The sequence below is a fragment of the Dendropsophus ebraccatus genome, chromosome 4 (genome assembly GCF_027789765.1).
Source record: "Dendropsophus ebraccatus isolate aDenEbr1 chromosome 4, aDenEbr1.pat, whole genome shotgun sequence".
Classification (NCBI taxonomy): domain Eukaryota; kingdom Metazoa; phylum Chordata; class Amphibia; order Anura; family Hylidae; genus Dendropsophus; species Dendropsophus ebraccatus.
In genome coordinates this window covers 92,701,667-92,723,416 of record NC_091457.1, presented here as the reverse complement: position 1 = coordinate 92,723,416, position 21,750 = coordinate 92,701,667, and the positions used below count along the sequence as shown (strand labels likewise).

At 42.5% G+C, this 21,750-nt stretch overlaps 1 protein-coding gene across 3 annotated transcripts; it reads right to left on the bottom strand.

Moving 5' to 3' along the window:
- Positions 1-385: 385 nt before the first annotated feature.
- LOC138789781 (GTP-binding protein RAD-like) lies at positions 386-20,075 on the bottom strand. Of its 3 annotated transcripts, none has more exons than XM_069968591.1 (5): positions 20,000-20,075; positions 3,479-3,835; positions 2,548-2,621; positions 1,313-1,517; positions 386-1,131 (listed from the first exon to the last, which is right to left on the bottom strand). In XM_069968591.1, the coding sequence occupies exons 2-5, from the start codon at positions 3,831-3,833 to the stop codon at positions 854-856; spliced, it is 912 nt and encodes a 303-aa protein (XP_069824692.1). In that variant the 5' UTR covers positions 3,834-3,835; positions 20,000-20,075; the 3' UTR covers positions 386-853. The 3 variants fall into 3 exon arrangements, with proteins under 3 accessions (XP_069824692.1, XP_069824693.1, XP_069824691.1); XM_069968592.1 differs by lacking the exon at positions 20,000-20,075 and adding an exon at positions 19,838-19,897; XM_069968590.1 differs by lacking the exon at positions 20,000-20,075 and adding an exon at positions 4,371-4,446.
- Positions 20,076-21,750: the final 1,675 nt, after the last annotated feature.

The window sequence follows — 21,750 nt, the reverse complement described above, 5'->3', positions numbered from 1 at the left end:
GAATTGTAGTTTTGCACCAGCTGAAAGGCCACCGCTTATGCCCCTCTGCTCTATATCTAGATTCTTTGAACTACAATTCAGACTGGAGGACTGCCTTAAAGTTTTGACTAAAGCCATTATTAAAAAAAAAATAGCATGTTTAACTATTTGTCTATAATCATTCAAAAATCCCAAGCAATACATTCCCTTTAAGTGTGGGAATTTAGGTGCAATGACCCTACAATGATTATTGTGTTTTAGGGCATGCTGGGATTTGCCATTTCACAAACGCTGGATTGTCACAAGCCATAGACCAGATAGTGTTATTTCTTTAATGTGCATATCCATTTCACACCAGTTAGGAGACAAGAAACCGAGATGTATAACAGTCAATAGTTTATTATAAAATAGCTTATGTAAACAAATAATAAATTCAAATTGATAACAATTCATTGAAGTGCAATACAGTTCAAAAATCATTGTAGTCTACATGCCCTCTCTACAGAGGTCTCTGTGCCAATGTGATCGCATGAACTTGCAAGGTAAAAATGGGAGTGGGGTGTACGAGCCTGCGTACAAAAATTCAAGTTTTAACACAAAGTAGATATTATTTCTCTTTTTTGAACTCCAAATGAAGCAGTTCCAATCGGACACAGAGCACATCAGGAGGAGGCACAAAGTCGCTGACTGCCGATAAATCCTTACATAAAATGTTCCAATTTCCTAATGCCATATTCCAGTCCCGCTTATTAAGGCATAAATTAGAAATGAAAATCTGAGTTTTAGATCAGTTTTAATCTATCACTTTATATGTCTCCATTTCAAAGAAAGTCAAGTATTTCCTCCAGGTGTTCAGTGGCCTCCTAACAGGTCTTCAGAGCACAGATAAGTCATGGCAAGATTTGGATTTCTGCTTAAATGCCATCTTCTTGTTATTTTTGGCCACAATCTTCCCCAGGAATCTCTTGGCTTTTTTCCCTATGCTCTCCCGCCTCTTGCTGCTGGCCATTCTCCTTGCATTGTCCTCTTTGCTGTCTTTGCGCAGCCTGATCTGACGTACAATGCCTTCAAAAAGGTCCTTGACGTTGTGGTGGAGGGAAGCTGAGGTCTCAATAAACTTACAATCAAATACTACGGCACAAGCGCGACCCTCTGTAAGACAATATGAGAAGAAAGTTACAAATACAGCAAATACAGACAAACATAAGATGAACCCAACCTAATTCTGGTCCCAACTCATTTAGCCAATTGTTCTATCCTCACACAGATACTCACTGATATTAATGCTAAATATCTGTAAGTATGGAATGTATGTCCAATAATTTCTGCTCACCTTCTACAGAAACTTCCCGTGACCGCACCAGATCACTCTTGTTTCCCACCAGAATAATGGGGATGTCCTCTGACTGGCGAGCTCTGCGCAGCTGGATTCTGAGTTCAGATGCTTTCTCAAAACTTGCCTTGTCTGTCACTGAGTACACGATGACATAAGCGTCTCCCATCTTCATGCACTGATTGTGCAGCCAGTGGTTGTCATCCTAGAAGCATTAATGTTAAATGTTAATTACTCCTAAATTTGCAGCGATTATCACACATCAGTCACTTAGCTGTAATTATTTATGCAAATTAGACAACTAGATACCAGCACTGAACACACATTAGCTTGTGTTTTAATTAGCATCTGCATTGAAAGCTCATCATCTCTTCAAGTATCATCCGAGTTTAAAGGATGCTGTTACAGTCTACTATTATTGTCTATATGGGAAACAGCATCTCCTGGTGGACATTATTAGAACATACAATTAAAGAAAACGGGAGCACTATTGTTATATTACTGGAGATTTAGCACTAAGTATAAGAAACAACACTAGAAATGTCTGTCTATGGAAGCAAATATATACATTAACATAACTTATAGCCTTAATCAATCTATTAACATTTTATATAATTTATATGTAGATGTCCTCTCCATAAAGTGTAGTTAATCCATATGTTTACTGTAATTCTGAGTTACATATTGTTTTAAGTAAGATAATAAATGTAAATAGTGGCTCCACCAGCAGAAGAGTGAGTGCAGCTCTGGAGTATAATACAGACCATAACTAAGGATCAGTACAGGATAAGTAATGTAAAGTATGTACACAGTAGCCCAGACTTACCAAACTGTTTAAAAAAGAGACTGATATAAACCGTTTACAATATCCAATCACATTTCAGCTTTCATTTTACCAGAGCTGAGCTATGATTGGCTGCTATGAGCAGTTTACACCAGTTGCTATTTTACACACTGATAAATCTGCACCAGTGTCTCCACCATCAGAATAGTGAGTATAATACCGTCTATATTTTAGAACCAGTACATATGTAATGTAATGTACACAGTTCCAGGAGCAGAGATGTACAGTAACTGTACAGTAGCTTGTACAGTAGCTCTGTAGTACTGAAATGGTAACATATTTACTATGTGACTTTTGTATATGTAATAGATTGTACACAGGTGACCAGTGATGTTGACGGCATAACTAAAATATCATTTCATGGTAGAGTAGAAAGAGCTTTATAACATACCTGCTCCCAAATATCGAAGACTAACAGACTGGCTTCTTCCCCATCAACCATAATGGATCTGTCATATGTATTTCCTAGAGAAATAAAATAGATTTGATCAGTGATCTGACTGCATTGTGACTGTTCTTGGTCTGAGATGTAACTTTTCATAGATACACCCGAGGGTTAAACTGTCACATGTTAAGTAACAGCTCAACTTTCCAATCAATTGAAGCTAAATATAACTGGAATCAGGAAGGATGGTGTCATTAAGTGATGCAGGACTAAATTAGTATTATATATGTCACTGAGTGCACACTCTACTGAAAGCCTTATCCAGGGTGTTCTGACACTTTGCAGACATATAGAGCATAGTGCTACCATATTGGGACCACATAGTTAATCTAATAAGTATATCGCTGAAGCCCTGCACCAAGAAAACAGAAGCCCTGCAGAAAACATGAAAGAGCACTGATGATTTTCGCATGGCAGCCTAACATCACACATGTGTAACCAGGCTTTCCAACAATAGTAGATTTAGCAGTGATGGGCACTACTATGGGGGCACCATGGCTGTCACTTTAATGGTAACGATAGATAGATAGATAGATAGATAGATAGATAGATAGATAGATAGATAGATAGATAGCAGTTGACTCTTTCTGCAGTGAAGAAGGTTTGCATGGTGTGCTAAACTTCACATGCATCAGACCCTTTTTATTTTAATTATTGCTGTGACCATAAGGGAAAGACTTTTATGATGCACCCCTACTGTCCTATCACTCAGTATAGCTACCAGAAAATAATCTTTTCTGAGCGCTAGAATAGAAGATTATAGAGGAACAAAAAATGCTGAAACAAATTACTTCAATTTCTTGCATGGAAGCCTTTGTTTCTTGGGGTTGAGAGAATATTTCTCTTCTAGTGACAACGCTTTCTTTGTAACTCTTACCTGCCTCCTCTACATCCTGGAGATCCTCCACACCACCAAAAATCCTTGCCAAGCTGGACTTGCCAACTCCGTGTTCCCCAAGCAGAATCACTTTAAATAGTTGATCTTCAGAGTCACTTCCAGAGGAGATGACAGAGTCTGAGGAATCGGAGTTCCAGCTTTCCCGGTGCTCATCAGTTGGGTTGTAGGAGGGGCAACGAACCAGCTTGGCCAACTCGTTGGCTTTAGAACTTCCATGTAGCTCCTTGTCATCTACCGGCATGCTCCTCCGGTGAAGCTGCTGGTGCACAGCGAATGGCATGCTCCCTCGTCTCTTCTCCAGGCCCTTGATCCGGTCACTACGGTTCAGGGTCATGTCTTAAAGGGAAAGAAAAGATCTGTAAATTTCTACATGTTAACACATTGTGATGCTCCACTATGTTATTCAGTATGACCCCCATGATGCCTTTGTAACCTTTTAAATAATCGAATCCTGAAAAGATGTCCGGTACATTCATGTGAGGCATCCCCTCATTACAGAAGCCTTATCCTCCCTTTACCAACATCATCTTTCATTCAGATAAACTGCTCATCCTAATAGAGTAAATGCAGCTTCCTAATTAAATAATCTGACAATAAATATGACTCTGTAAGATATTCATATTCACTTATTCTAGTATGTCATGCAAAACGAATCTATAGAAACAGGATATATACATTATAAATTGCAATCTAGTTTATATGCTTGTCTACAAGCAGCATGTGCTTCTGCAGAATGTACAGGAGCTGCAGTAACTAGCTTCAACATTTATACCTTTAATGGTAAATTGCATTAACGTAAAGAATATATATATATATATATATATATATATATATATATATATATGTATGTCAGTTGCAAAATGACACTTACTTTCTGCAGTGAATAAAAGCGGAGAGTCCCTGCAGTAATCCTTGGAATGAGCTGCGCCTGTGTCTCAGGAGTTGCTCCTCTGTGTTAATCATGCTGCTAGCTGTGCTCTTATGTATGCTGAGGGGCTAGCACCCTCAGTGACGTCACTGTCAGCCCAGCATATGGGAGCCCTGCACCCTCCCTACTTCCATATTAGTCCAGAGTGTGACATCACAGGCTCCCATGCTTAGTCAGTCTCTCCTGCATTTACAGTGCTACCGGTCCTTCCATGTGGCACAAGAGGATTGGTATTCCAAGACCCTGAACATCTGCCACCCTCCATGAGTCGGCGTGCTAATTCGGCCATGTGCCTCTACAGTTTAAGACAATGACATGAATTTGTTCCATGCATGAAAGGCACAAAAGAATATACCTGCACTGACGGACTTATGCACTGACTTCCTGCGGTCAGATTAACCCTTTATAAACATGCAAAGAGGATTGAAGAGCCACTAATTTTAAAGAGGGCAGTTTGTTATAATGCATTATAAAATGAGGGTCTCAGTAACATATATTTCAGAGATATGTAACATAAAACAATGATCATGTGGACTGGGAGCTTTCTACACCTCCTGTCAATCAAGAGAGGGCTCCGCAGCCTCTCATCAGCTTGTATTGATATCAGGAGATAATAAATTGTATTCACCCCCATAGTCTCTATACAGCCTGAACTATTGGCGGTATTTATCTGTCCTACAGTCAGCCCCACCCCCTTCCATCTTATGTGTCTGATAACAGAGAGCAATAGATGACTTTTAACTATGCCACATATTAACATGAGCTTGAATCGATTCATTGACCCTATAATGCACAGCAGGGGATTGGTAACAAGTTTCTGAAGGATTAGTGAAAGAGGGAAACTGTGAGGAATTGTCATTCGATTAACAATGTTCTGATGTGATTCAGCTACAACATTGATTTCTGTAATGATTCACTGTGGAAGATTCCAGTTTGCATCTATGAAATGTCATCATTCTGGAATGGAGTAGATTGAAGATGTCTTGTCTGTGTGTATGGTTGCTAAGTGCAGGGAAGTGAACTTGACTCCCTTAGAAACACAGACAGTGACGTTGGCGGATTGGGTTACAGCTAGGCCAAAAGCAGAAGCTGGAAGTCATGCAAAATGCAAGATGACCAGGCAATCCCTATAGGTTGGATGTGGTTTCCCTACAGCTGTCCCCATGACAGGTGCGTCTCAGGAAGTGATACTATGTCAGAAGCCTCTGTCTGAGTCCGGTCTCCAAAATAAACAACAGCAATGTGATCACATCGAGGATTCATCCACTGACTGCACAGCATTTTAAAGGGAACAAATCACTTAAAAAATGCCTGTAACGCTATGGGAATGTGCTGTAGCAGCACCCAGCACACTTCCCAAACATGCTTTTACACCCCTGTCCCTGGAATGTACAGGCCGAAAACTTACTTTACAAACTTGGCGCCCTGTATGTAAATTGCCCCCAAGTAGTCACGGTGGGCGGTGAGCCGCGGCAAGTAGTCACGATCCCCTGGGCGTTCCGGAGCGGTAATCACGCCCCTCTGGGTGTGATTAGTCTGCATAATTGTGGCGACATCAACGAGAGGCGCGCTGTCTCTAACGTCAGCAGATATGTTCTTGCTGTGCCACTCATGCGTTGTAGAGCGGGTCCAATCTGCACCGTACTGCACAGGTGCAGAAAGCCTCAAACTCATTGCTGGAGATCCGGCAAAGAGTTTGAGGCTATTTTGCACCTGTGCAGTATGGCGCAGACCGGACTCGCTGTACTGCGCATGAGTGGCACAGCAACAACGTAGGCGTGCTGACGTTAGAGACAGCGCGCCTCTCTGTGACGTCGCCACAATTATGCAGACTAGGGCGTGATTAACGCTCCGGAACACCCAGGGGATGGTGACTACTTGCCACGGGTCATCGCCCACCGTGACTACTTGGGGGCAATTTACATACAGGGCACCAAGTTTATAAAGTAAGTTATACAGCACATTCCCATAGCGTTACAGGCGTTTTTTAAGTGATTGGTTCCCTATAATATCAGGAATTCACAATGCCGCTGGGGTTTTTGCTACCACATCCCTATGAATCAGGAATCATGGATTACAGGGGCATTTGTTATCTTAGAATCAGTCCACAGATTAATTCCCAGCTGCTTTAAAAGTGGAAAAGAGGAATGTATTATGTGCCTGTTTTCGTGCAATGTTGCTTATGTTTTCACACTATTTTTCTCAGTCCTGGATCCAGGACATTTGTAAGCCCGGTGTAAAAAAAAAGCAGGACTTCATAAATGTCCCCCAATATGTCCTGCAGGAAATGTTGTTTTATTTACATTCAGAAACAGTGCTCTCTGCTGACATCTCTGGCCGAGACAGGAACTGTCCAGAGCAGGAGAGGTTTTCTATGGGGATTTGCTACTGTTCTGGACAGTTCCTGACATGGACATAGGTGTCAGCAGAGAGCACTGTTTCTGAATGTAAATAAAACAACACTTCCTGTAGAACATACAGCAGCTGATCAGTATGGGAAGACTTGAGATTTTTAAATAGAAGTAATTACAAATCTATATAACGTTCTGACACCAGTTGATTTGAAAGAAAACATTTTTCGCTGGACAACCCGTTTAATTTAAATCTCTATTCTGTTCTTTCAGTTTGTACTTCATCATCAACACTTCTGTTTTTTAAAGTATTCTTACTTTGCTGATTTTTTTCCCCCTCCAGTGTCTTAAAATAGGCCAAAGCTTGCTTTTATTATAGTATACTAAATGTCCTTCCAGTCAGTCACTTTATACAATCCTCATTCCAATCTCCTGTCACCTCTTTGGTAAAATATAACTCTTCCTGTTAGGCTTTGGCCCTATTAATAACACTGGCATCCAGTCCTCACATACACCAGCAATGCCAGTATAATAAAGCCCAGGCTGCCAGTCACTGCAGGAGCTAGAGGAATATCTAGTATCTAGTATGGAAATCTCTTTATATATAGGAGCAAGAAACCAGAAGATCAACACCTTCCCATTAAAAATACTCAATATCAAAGTATAATTATGCATATAATATGTCATTCTGATCCAGACTAAGCTGAAAAGGGCTGCAAACAGAATGGCATGTTAGAGTGCAACACCAGGAACAGATGAACTTTGTCCTGATTAATATTCTTTCCATATTATAGCAGTTATATTTGTGTATATAAGAGGCAGGATTATAGTAGTTATATTCTTGTACATAGAGGGCAGTCTGCATCCCCTGTATACCTCTCCCCGCTTCTCATGAAAATGAAATAAAGCTCGTCCCTGCTTCATGGACCGGTGAGTGATGGAAATTCTTTTTCCTTCTGTATTGCATTTTAGTAGTTATATTCTTGTACAGAGGGCGGTATTATAGTAGTTATATTCTTGTACATAGAGGACAGTATTATAGTTATATCCTTGTACAGAGGGCAGTATTACAGTAGTTATATTCTTGTACATAGAAGGCAGTATTATAGTAGTTATATTCTTGTACATAAGAGGTAGGATTATATTTTTTCACATAGAGGGCAGTATTACAGTAGTTACTATACCTTCTCATATGCAGTAATATACTTGCCCTAAAGAGAAAGGGTGCGCTGATCATCACACAAGACATCATCCTCATCACCGTTCAGGATTTGGTTTCATGTAACCCGAGGTTTCCACAGACAATTATTACTAATACAGTAGATTGTGACTTAGAGGTAACCTAATCTTTTCCAGTCCTCCTGGACACTAATGCTAGTTGGGTGTGAGGTTTTCAAATTGTTGCACAAATTTTGATGTGACAAAAATTTATATTAAAGAGCAAATACGCACCTCCCATTTCAAACAAATTCAATATTGAAAAGACTATCCTCCGTTCAGTCCACATAAAGGTAGGCCATTTATTGATCTAAGGTTTCAGAGCGCAAAACCACAAGGGTAATATACCGTCCTGTACAGGACACCATGTATAGACCAAAGTGCTGTATTTTCCAGCATATAAGGCGACTGGATGTATAAGACGACCCCTAACTTTTCCAGTTAAAATATAGAGTTCGGGATATACTCGCCCTATAACACTATCCCTCTGCCAACACACACCAAATAAAAATTATTACAAAATAACAGACAGCAGTGACATCTGAGAGGCAAAGAAGGAGGTGCAGTAATATCGGTAGGATACTAGGGTGGGCCAGACAGGTGAAAGAGGTGGGTTTTTCTGGGCACAGCGTAACTCTACCGTATCTTTTTTCCATACCCCGGATGCCTGCAGCTTGCTCTGACTTTCATATGGTCACCGCATACGACATGGATGGGAGCTCTTTTGAGCTTCCCCACCGTATGCGGCGACCACAGATTTTCCAGTATGGTTCCGAAATATTTCAGTACCTGCCCTAAAAGACGACACCTGGCGTAAATGACGACCACTGACTTTTGAGAAAATTTTTCTGGGTTAAAAAGTAGTCTTATACGCAGGAAATTGCTGTATTTATATGTGGCCAACCCCTTTAATACTATAATGCTGCTCTGTCTCTGTGAGTCAAAGGGGTAAGTAACACAATACCACTCTCTATCTCTGCCTCCTCTATGACTCTATAACTAAATATAACACCCTAAGGCCATGTTCCCACGTAGTAAGAGACCGTCCGTTCCATGACCGGACACTCCATTGTGTGCCCTGACAGGTTTTCTGCAGACGCTTTTCAGTGAATAGCGGCCTCAGAAGACTGACATGTCTGTTTTTTGCGCCGCCGCTAGGGATCCCGTCCGGAGAGTATACTATGTGCATACACTCTAGCTGGGATTCCCTCAGCTGCAGCACTACGTGAGTTCCATAGTAGTCATGGCCGTGATTACTAAGGAACTTGCACAGAAAGAGGGGATCCATGCTCTAAGAAGCAGCAGCAGCTTGGAGGATATTATAAAGCAGTACTAAGCAGTCTGAGATGTTATTCAAGCCCTGGGGTGAAATCTAATACTCACTGTAAATGTACAGTCTCTCTGAAGTCTCTCTGTTTGCTTCTCTCTCTCTCTACAACACGGGTTAGTCACCCACCTGCAGTTTTATCTTTCATCTTCAGCATTATTTTTAGTAGAATAGACAGCCAAGTCTACAAGATTAATGAAATTCTACATAATTGCCTTTCTTTGCTTTGGAGACATTTCTCAAAAAGATTCATATCCATAACAATTAGGATGACTCAAGCGTAGGGTAGTCATCAGCAGTGCTTTCTCTGATGGCATGCCATCATGTAACCTCCACTGATTATTCTTAGAAGGTGGCTTTAGCTATCATCACAATCACTAATATTGATAGAGGCCACATTTTGTAATTTAATTTTTTACCAGTTTTTCCTTTGCTTGTTGCATTGCAAATGTGTTGTACTCCAGTCACAACCAAAGCTGCAATTAGTGTTAAAACCACATCCATAAAGTTATCCAGGATTAGAAAAACATAGCTGCTTTCTTGCAGAAATAGCACCACTCTTATCCCCAGTTTGTGTGTGGTATTGCACTGAAGTCAAGGGAGCAGAGTTGTAATACCACACGCAATCTGAGGACAGGTTTAGCACTGTATTTGGAACAAATAAGTGTGTGTGTTTGTGTGTGCTGCCGTGCATTGATTGGCTGAAGAGGGGAGCTGGGAATTTCAAACGGCTCACCTTCAGCCAATCAGTGCTGCCTTGCATTGATTGGCTGAAGAGATGAGCCGGTAATTTCAAATGGCTCCCCTTCAGCCAATCAGGGATCTCGAAGACCTGCTGCGCGGACCAGGTAACGTATGCTCATGGCCGCGGCGGCGGGGCGATCGGAGCGGCGGCGGGGGGGGCGATCGGAGTGGGGGGGGGCGATCAGAGCGGCGGCAGGTGGGGGTGGCGATCAGAGCGGCGGCGGAGGGGGTGGCGATCGGAGCGGCAGGGGTGACGATCGGAGCGGAGGCGGGGGTGGCGATCGGGGGAAGCGGGGGTGGCGATCAGAGCGGCGGGGGGCGATAGGGGCGGCAAAGGGGGCTGCGGTTGACCGTGGGGCCGGGCTGCGGATGAGCGGGGGGCCGGGCTGCGAGCGGGGTGCTGCCTTGCATTGATTGGCTGTAGAGATGAGCCGGGAATTTCAAATGGCTCCCCTTCAGCCAATCAGGGATCTGGAAGACCTGCTGCGCGGACCAGGTAACGTATGCTCATGGCCGCGGCGGCGGGGCGATCGGAGCGGCGGCTGGGGGGGGGGGGCGATCGGAGTGGGGGGGGGCGATCAGAGCGGCGGCGGAGGGGGTGGCGATCGGAGCGGCAGGGGTGACGATCGGAGCGGAGGCGGGGGTGGCGATCGGGGGAAGCGGGGGTGGCGATCGGAGCGGCGGGGGGCGATCGGGGCGGCACAGGGGGCTGCGGTTGACCGTGGGGCCGGGCTGCGGATGAGCGGGGGGCCGGGCAGCGAGCGGGGTGCCGGGCAGCGGGCGGGGCTGCGAGCGGCGCGTGGCCGGACTATCGTGCGACGACTGTTTACACGTAACGATCTGCGATTTTTTTGCGATCGGCTAACCACGATTTATGAACATGTTAAAAGATCAAAATGAGCGATTTTTTGATTGTTCGCCGCATTTACACGTACGATTATCGTTCGAATTTGATCGTTATTGCGAAAATTCGCCCGATAATCGTTTCGTGTAAACGTAGCATTAGGATGGTATTACACGGGCCGAGCAGGGCCTGATAATACCTGTAAAGGAGCGCCGATCTGCTAGATCATCGCTCGTTTACTGGGCCTTTTACACAGCCCGATAATCGTTTAACAAGAGCTGCAAGGACATCGTTACCGATGTCCTTGCAGCCCTTGCTAAACTGGCATACATTACCCATCCATGTTCCAGGGCTGCTCCTGCCGTCCGCTTCTCCCCGGGTCCCGCGCGCTCTAGATTCACAGCGGCCTGTTAGCTGATAGGCCGCTCAGCCAATCACAGGCCGGGACCGCCGCTGCCTGTGATTGGCTGAGTGGCCTATGAGCTGACAGGCCGCTGTGAAGCTAGAGCGCACGCGGGACCCCGGGAGTAGCGGATGGCAGGAGCAGCCCTGGAACGTGGATGGGTAATGTATATCGTTAGTGCACCGCCCGTGCACCGCTATTACACGCAGCGGTGCGCAGTCGGCGCCCGACAAAAGTAGGTTCTAACCTATATCAACGATCAGCCGATGATCGCTGTCATCGGCTGATCATTGCATTTATTACACGGAGCGATAATCGGCCGAATCGGGCCAATTCGGCCGATTATCGTTCCGTGTAATAGTACCCTTAGACTATATAAGCAAAAGGTACAGTAGTGGCACTCACCAGTGGATTTCGTTGTGCAGGTATCTTTATCTCAGTAACGCAAGGACATATACAGGGCGGACGCTAGGCTGGTGCAGGTGCACCAGCCTGGCGTCCGCCCTGTATATGTCCATGCGTTACTGAAAGAAAGATACCTGCACAACGAAATCCACTGGTGAGTGCCACTACTGTACCTTTTGCTTATATTGTTACCGGATGGGACTATATTTCTAGTGAGCACCCCAGGATGCATCATTCATGATGGGATTCAATGTCTTAGTTCCCATTTACACCTGTAGTGCCGATTACTCCTAACACTACTAGTACCCTTAGACTATGTTCACACATAGCATTTAATTAATGTTAATTAGCATTATTTTGCTGCTAATTGCACAAATTAGCGCTAATTAACGCTAATTAAATGCTATGGGTTAACACCCCCCGCTGTGTTCACATATCGTTATGTTAATGGCCGTTCTTAAAAATAAGTCTTAAAATAATGCACCTGCCTATTTTTTCCGGAAGCTGTTCAGTGAACAACGTCCGGAAATAATAGCTGTTCACACAACGTAATGTATGGCGGCTGCACATTACATTGAAGTGAATGGCTAATTGATTTGCGTGCTCACCCGACGGTGCCCGCAAATCAATAGTGAAGAGAGAACGTTCCTGCAGCCAATACAGAGGTACCGGCTGCAGGAATGTCCTAAATGCAGCCCGGCGGCCGGCAGTATAACAACGTTCATTGCTATGCAATGGACGCTGTTAAACATAGTGTTAACATAGCGATACAAGCAATTCAATTATTACATCGCCTGCATCACAATTAGGCTTCTTCACACATACTTTTTTGGCCTAAAAGAACACCACAAAGAACTTTTTTTGTACTCCATGCTAAAGTTTCTGTGCCATTTTTTCATAATGGCACAGATTTGTCAATCAGTAGGATACCAAATTGGAGTGATTTTCCCATAGCCCATAACTTAACCCCTTAAGAACAGAGCCTAAAATGACCTTAAGGATGGCGCCAATTTTCATTTTTGCATTTTCGTTTTTTTGTCATTGCCTCAAAAGCTATAACTTTTATTTTTCCATCAACAGGGCCATGTGAGGTCTTCTTTATTTAGAAATAAGTGTACTTTGCAATGGCGTTTTTCAATCTACCATAAAATTAATGATGGAACACGCAAATTCGTTTATGGGGTGAATTTGGGACAAAAAATGCAATTCTGCAAATTTTTTTTTTGGGGGGAGGGGGGTTTCCGTATTCACGTACTGCCCTTTACGGTAAAACCAACATGATATCTTTATTCTGTAGGTCAGTCTGAATACTAAGATATGCATGATTTTATAGCTTATCTAATGTTTTACTGTTTTTATTAACATATAATACACACGAACAACAGCTATAGGGAAAAATACAGATAGTTTTAATTAATATATTTAGAGAGAGAGAGAGAAAGAGGTACCTTGGTTTAAGAGTAACTTGGATTGAGAGCGTTTTGCAAGAGGAGCTCACAGTTTTTCAAAATTGTAACTTGGTTTAAGAGCATTGCTTTGGTTTAAGAGCTCCTTGTACTGGGTGGGAAGGGGAATGGCATGGTCTGCATAGCATGCATAGCATAGCCCAGGAAGTCTCCCTCACCTTCCAAATCATGACAGTTCCATGGCTTGCATCAGGGGACAGGACTGTGGAGGTAATCTCTAGCTGAAACCTCTTTCCCCAGCAAGAGAGTGCTGCATTTATGTGCCTAAATACACCCAGCTCATTCCTTCATGCTCACTGCCTTTGTGTTTTCCATCATCTCCATTCCTGCTATAATGTGCCTGCACTTACACTTCACTATACACACGGCTGCTATAATGTGCCTGCACTTACACTTAGCCATTCACACTGCTGTATAGAAAAGTTTCTGTCACTATGCTCCTGCACAGCTCTGATTCTCACTTGCTAAACACATACCCCTTCTCCATTGTTGTCACGTGACCCCACAGACCTCTGACAGCAGCCCTGCTTCTCTATTCTAGTCTATTGCACTAGGCTACTGCATTATGGGGATCTGCAGTGTCATCCTGTATCTCCAAGCTGCTGCTGTGTTATCAGGGTTAGGCACTTACTATACATTATACACCACATGCTGTTTGCTATATTGTACAGTAACTAATAATATGAGATACTCAGCTGTTTCTAAATGACTGTTACATTCGTTTTACATGTTATTCAGATTTTAAAAAAAATTCATTATTTTGGGAGTAGGGAACCAATTCTCTGCATTTTAATAATTTTTAATGGGAAAATTTGCTTTGGTTTAAGAGTGATTTGGATTACAAGCACAGTCCCGGAACGAATTATGCTCGTAATCCAAGGCATCACTATATATATAGTGCACAGCAGCTTTGTACAGTGATGCAGGGAACCATATCAGCCCAACTGAGCTAATTGGTTCCCTTTAAAGGAAAAGTGACCAAATGTTCTTACTCCCAAGCTTATAAGCTGTACCTATCTTTTGCTATATGAGGCTGTAGGTTTATGGGCTTTGTGCCACCACCACTCTGAAACATGACATTCATTTTACACTACTGCACCCAGCTAGTTCTGCACCACACCATCTGTTGCAAAAACACATACATGTTTACAAATGCATTTTTAATGCATGTTTTTCAACCTACAGAGGTCTATAGGAGTGAAAATATAGTCCGATAAAATAATTTCATATGGAATCCTCATAACTGACGTCCTTTTCAGATTTTGCATTGGAATCAATTGGGCTTGGATTTAAAACAGATTTTGAGGTAGAATCCACATGAAAACCTCAAGATCTTTATTTTTGTTGTTTTTATTTAAGGGTATGTCTAACACAGTCAGCATTAATTGGATAGTCACAGATAGTGTAGGATCATGCCTCCAACAGGTAACACCCAAGTGGCTATTTAGTCGTACACTTCATACACTTTTAGGCCATGTTCACACTTTGTATAACACCGGCCGTTCTGTGACCCGGCTAGGTCACAAAATGTCTGGTGTTACTGAAGATCCCGGCCAGTACTGCATTTCTGATTAATTCGGAAGCACACAATGGATAATGCATCCGGAGCCACACGCTCCATTGTGTGAACTGACAGATTCTCTGTGGCCACTATCTATTCAATGAATGTTAGTTTTTCGTGCGGCCTGATGGAATCACGGCCGGAACGTATACTATGCGTATATGCTCCGGACGGGATTTGATTCATTCACAATACAATGTATGTTTTGTGTAAATCACGGCCGTCAGAGATTGTTCACACACTGTATTTGTTTTTAAAGAACTACCTCGGTTTGCAGTGAAAACGGCGACCGTTCTTTTCAGCCTGGGTGGCATTGCATTGAAATAAATGCAATGTTGCCCATTCCATGTGCACCAACTACGGCCGTTGTTTCCCCTAAGGCTGCATAAATAATTGTTATGTCAATTATTTGTGGCTGCTAATGCAGAAAGAACAGCCGTTGTTCCCACTCTGTCCACACAATGTAACAATGTATTGCCGTTCTGACGGCTCTACATTACATGGACTGCAATGATTAATTTGAATGCAGGCACACCCAAATGTGCCCGCAATCCAAATAAAATAATATGGACTGCAGGAACATATCAAACGGCGGCCATTGTTTTTACATAGTGCGAACTCAGCTTTAGTTAGAATAACAGATGAAAGGCAAAGAGAGGTATAAGAAAAGATTATCTCGAATTATTTCATGAAGAATACACATATTTACTATAACAGACAGGTCCTGAGAGGCGACTGGTCCTTTTTTAAAAGAGAAGTTCAACAAACATTTTTATTGAAGTATTGTATTGCTCCCTAAACGTTATACAAATCACCAATATACAATTATTATGGGAAATGCACACAAAGTGCTTTTTCCCTGCACTTACTACTGCTTCAAGGCTTCACTTCCTGGATAAAATGGTGATGTCACGACCCGACTCCCAGAGCTGTGCGAGCTGTGGCTGCTGGAGAGGATGATGGCAGGAGAACACTGAGGGACACAGGGAACTGGAGGGACACTGAGCATCCCCCTGCCATCATCCTCTCCGGCAGCCACAGCCCGCACAGCTCTGGGAGTTGGGTTGTGACATCACCATTTTATCCAGGAAGTGAAGCCTTGATGCAGTAGTAAGTGCAGGGGAAAAAAAGCACTTTATAAGCATTTAATTAGTGCATATCCGGGATATGTATAACTTTTGAGGGGCAATACAATACCTAAATAAAAATTGTCAACGGACTTCTCCTTTAACGTTATTCGGCAGTTGGTAAATTTAATTATTAGAGTAGAAATTATTTTAGTCCCCGATACATATAAGATCATCTCTTGCTTTAGACAGATTGCTGGAACAGATTTTTTAAAGTTTAGTACTGGGCTGTGTTCAAATAGCATAATACTACATATAACCTGAGGACATGTCTGAAATAAAACATTTAAGTTTTTCTAATGCTAGATAACCTCACACAATATTACAATGATGACTTATTTAGTCTCTTAATAATAAACAGGCCTGATAATCGTACATCTACAGTTCAGTGGTATATTTTGTGCCATTTTAAAGGTTAACATTGTTTCCATCCTTTTACTTCATCCATTCTCTCATCATAACAATGAACCAGTTTGCTTCCTTTGATCTGATCTGATCAATGTCGTCACTAGCCAGCATTGCCATATATGTGCAGGTGTCTGTAATAACTGGGTAACCCTACTGTATGGATATTCAATATAAATATAACTGCGTATGTGGGTGGATGTTTTGTATTATAATGTAGGTTGGGATTGGAGCTTCAGCTTTCCATTAAAGCAGCTCTTGTGCATGTTAATGCATCTGCAGTAAGTCAGTTTTACCATATAATAGAACATGAGCTGTGATGTGACATATGATGTTGGAGCCATCTAGTGGTGAGTGACATTTATGAGCCAGATTTCACACCAGCATTGTTAATTTGAATGTTATTTATTTTACTTTTTTCATATTATTATTACATGTAGTTTTTTAAATGATGTACAAAATACACCTTTAATAATGTATGTTGGTATCTGATCTGTGAAGTGGATAGTCAAGGTCTAAAGCAGTAGTATAAGGCAGGGGGGTAGTTGCTACAGGCCCATAATTCTTAGGGGTGCATTGTACAGGGTGATGTACAGAGCCTAAGAAGTTTGTCAAAAAGGTTCTGAAGAGGCAAGACATGGTTGGAAGAAATGTTCATGGTGGTCTGAGACAGATAGAGAAGAAAAGGAAAGAGAATGACTCCAAGAAGCAGCTGTGAGTTACTGGATGTAGCTGCATTGCAATTACTTATACAGTGGCCATGGTGTGGTAGAATTAGTCCCTTGTTATAGTTGTGTTATTGGTGATTTTGGGCGGTGTTTAGAGATTTTTTATGTAGTAACATTATGATGGTATTCTTTAGTAACTGCAGTAGTATTTTATTTTATTTCAACCCCCAACCCTTGAGAAACCCCTGCGTACACCTCTGGTAAGAGGCTATGCATACACTGTATGAGTTGCAACTCTTAAATGTTCACAGACCTGCTTGAGGAGAGTGCAAGACTTTGCCTTGCCCCGGGTGTTGACAACCCATTACTGCCCAGTAGTATTGCTTTATTTATTTATCCATTACCTGTTGGACTAATATTCCATACACTACTCTCTCTCAGCTCCAAGCGCCACTGCCTATCGTCTAGATGTTGTGTGTGATGGCACAAAGAGCTTCTTAGTGCAACATTCTGACATAAAAGACTATGCCCTCTTCAGCTATGTACCCTCAGCAGCCAGGTACCAGCCATCTCGCGTGGGCAACACTCAAGAGTAATAAAAATTATAATTTTTTTATTTATATAGAGCCAACAGATTCTGCAGCACTTTACATTTCTGGGGGTACATACAGTGCTGGCCAAAAGTATTGGCACCCCGGCAATTCTGTCAGATAATACTCAATTTCTTCTAGAAAATGATTGCACTCACAAATGCTTTGGTTATAATATCTTAATTTGTTTTGCTTGCAATGGAAAAACAAAAGAGATTGAAAAAAAAGTCAAATCATTGATCATTTTACACAAAACTCCAAAAATGGGCCGGACAAAAGTATTGGCCCCCTCAGCATAATACTTGGTAGCACAACCTTTAGGCAAAATAACAGCGAAAAACCGCTTCTGGTAACCACCAATGAGTTTCTTACAATGCTCTGCTGGAATTTTAGACCATTCTTCTTTGGCAAATTGCATCAGGTCCCTGAAATTTGAATGGTGTCTTCTCCAAACCGCCATTTCGAGATCTTTCCACAGGTGTTCTATGGGATTCAGGTCTGGACTCATTGCTGGACACTTCAGAAGTCTCCAGTGCTTTTTCTCAAACCATTTTCTAGTGCTTTTTGAAGTGTGTTTTGGGTCATTGTCCTGCTGGAAGACCCATGACCTCTGAGGGAGACCCAGCTTTCTCACACTGGGCCCTACATTATGCTACAAAATTTGTTGGTGGTCTTCAGACTTCATAATGCCAAGCACATGTTATCCACACACCACTCTTATGATATGGCAGCGTCAGGTGTTGTGAGTGCTGTGTCAGGTCTCCTAAGTGTATCTTCTCTATAGCACACTTGTTAGGCAGACTCCATTGTAGTGAGGTTAACCCTTTGAGGACCAGGCCCAAAATGACCCAGTGGACCGCGCAAATTTTGATCTTAGTGTTTCCGTTTTTCCCTCCTCCCCTTCTAAGAGCTCCAGCACTTTCAGTTTTTTATCTACAGGGCCATGTAAGTGCTTATTTGTTACAGGAATAGTTGTACTGTGTAATGGCGTCATTCATTTTACCATAACATGTATGATGGAATCCCAAATATATTATTTATGAAGATATAAATTGGTGAAATCGCAAAAAAGAATGCAATATGGTAACGTTTGGGGGGTTCCTGTGTCTACGTAATGCACTATATGGTAAAAGCGACATGATACCATTACTCTATAGGTCAGTACGAACACAACCATATGCAGGTTTACGCAGATTCTCTAATGTTATATATTTTTTTTAAATGAAATCCTTTTTTTTGGCAATTAATTATAAATAAAATGGGACTATTGTGACGCTTATAAAGGTTTTATTTTTTCACCTACGGGGCTGTATGGGGTGTCATTTTTTCCGCCATGATCTCTAGTTTTTATTAATACCATATTTGTGAAGATCGGACGTTTTGATCACTTTTTATTAATTTTTTTATATATATAATGTAACATAAAATCGGTAATCCGCGCACTTTTTTCCCTCTTTTCGTGTACGCCGTTTACCGTTCGCAATGACGCTTGTTATATTTTAATAGATCGGACAATTACGCACGCTACGGTATATTATATGTTTATCTATTTATTTATTTTTATATGTTTTATTTATATAATGGGAAAGGGGGGTGATTTAGACTTTTATTGGGGGAGGGGTTTTGGGGTAGTGTGTTAGTGTTTTTAACTTTTTTTTTTTACACATTTGAAGTCCCTTTGGGGGACTTTTACATTCACTACTTGGATTTTTACACTGATGAATGCTATGCCATAGGCATAGCATTGATCAGTGTTATCGGCGCTCTGCTCATTGAGCCTGCCTGTGCAGGCTCAGTGACCAGAGCGCCGATTGGACCGCGCGGAGGCAGGTGAGAGAGCTCCGGCGGCCCGTTTTACCGATCGGGACCCCCGCAGTCACACTGCGGGGGTCCCGATCGGTAAGTGACAGGGGACTCCCCCTGTCACTTACACTTAAACGCCGCGGTCGCGCCGCTATCGCGGCGTTTAAGGAGTTAATGACACGCGGCAGCGCGATCGCTGCAGCGTGTCATTACCGGTGAGGTCCCGGCTGCTGATTGCAGCCGGCCCCCACCTGCTATGAAGCGCGCTCCGCTCCGGAGCACGCTTCATAGCGTGAGAAACACCCAGGGCGTACAGTTACGCCCTAGGTCGTCTGGGGACAGACTTCCATGGCGTAACTATACGCCCTGGGTCGTCTAAGGGTTAAACAGGTTTTATTCTGGTACATTATCCATACAATAAAACTCCATCAGCCATAAACATCAGAGTGATACAATATTGAAATGATTCTTCACATAGGGAGGGTATGTTTCAGGTACCTGTATTTATCTGTCCTATCCTGTAACACCCTCTGCTGCTTCCCACTGGGCTGGAGTCTCCCTGTGGTAAATCCTGGTCTCTCTCTCTGTGGTAAAACTTGGTCTGTAATGTTATTTTCTGGCTCTTTATATAGAACTGATTTTCTCTGTGTGTTTTTTTACCTCATAGTACAACAGGATCTCTTGTTCATTTCTGTCTTTTTCACACAACAGAATCCTGCTTCTTTTTACCTCATAGCACACACACTGACTCACAGACTCTGACTGAATCTCCACACAAGATACTTCTGAGCTCCTGCCCTTTTTTTCCCAGCACACATCTGCCTTTTAACTGCTTCACTGCTGGACAATTAACAATATTGTGTGCTGCCAAACAGTGGTCATTATTACCCTTTACAGTAATAGTCAATATTACCCTGGGCCACACACACAGTCAAGCAGTCCAGTGCCAGAGGCAGCAAAGCAACCCTAAAACATCAGGGAACCTCCGCCATGTTTGACTGTAGGGACCGTGTTCTTTTCTTTGAAGGCCTCTTTATTTCCCTGTAAACTCTATGTTGATGCCTTTTCCCAAAAAGCCCTACTTTTGTCTCTTCTGACCAGAGAACATTCTTCCAAAAAGCTTTTGGCTTTCTCAGGTAAGTTTTGGCAAACTACAGCCAGCATTTTTATGTCTCTGGGTCAGAAGTCGGGTCTTCCTGGGTATTCTACCATAGAGTCCCTTATTATTCAGCAGCCGATGTATAGTACAGGTTGACACTGTTGTACCCTCGGACTGCAGGGCAGCTAGAACTTGTTTGGATGTTAATCGAGGTTCTTTAGCCACCATCCACACAATCTTTCGTTAAAATCTCTCGTCAATTTTTCTTTTCCGTTCACATCTAGGGAAGTCAGCCACAGTGCCATGGGCATTAAACTTCTTGATGACACTGCGCACGGTAGACACAGGAACATTCAGGTATTTGGAGATGTACCCTTGAGATTGCTCATGCTTCCTCACAATTTGGCTTCTCAAGTCCTCAGACAGTTCTTTGATCTTCTTTCTTTTCTCCATGCTCAGGACAGAGGTTGAGTCAATTTTAATCCATTTAAACTGGCTGCAAGTGTGATTTAGTTATTGCCACCACCTGTTATGTGCCACATGTAAGTTACAGGTGCTGTTAAGTAAACAAATTAGAGAAGCATCACATGATTTTTCTAAGAGTGCCAATACTTTTGTCCACCCCTTTTATGTTTGGTGTGGAATTATATTCAATTATATTTATATTTCAATTCTTTTTGTGGTTTTTCATTAAAGACAAAGTAAATGAAGAAATTAATATGGAAGCATTTGTGATTGCAATCATTTTCTGGAAGAAATTGAGTATTATCTGACAGAATTGCAGGGGTGCCAATACTTTTGGCCAGCACTGCACATAGACAAAAAGAGACATAACAGAGATATACATGTAATTATCAAGCAGCACATGAGGAGCGAAGGCCCTGCTCACAAACACAGACTATGAGGAGGGGAGTAGCCATACCATACTTGCAGCTTTGATGCAGTCTTTATGGCAAATGTCTGGAGTGGGTTGTTAAGGGAGGAGATGTGTGATGCGGTTCTGCAGCTTCTTGTACTACTCGACCGGTGATAGTAGTGTTGTGACGCTAGTGCTAGTCCAGCAAACAGGTGTGATGTTGGTACCTGCTTTATTGTGGCCGGTTTGTAGTATTCCCAAAATGGTTGGTAACCTGCCAGGTTGTTATGGGTCCCTTAGGCTCTTGTCACAGTAGTCCTGGGTGGCAATTTACCCACCCGGACTATCAGTACCGCCAACAACAGAAAGGAGAAAAATAACCTAAGGTGTGCGGCTAGTGTGTATAGGTGCTGGTGCGAAGAAAAGGATGACCCAGTAATATAAAAAAAATATAAC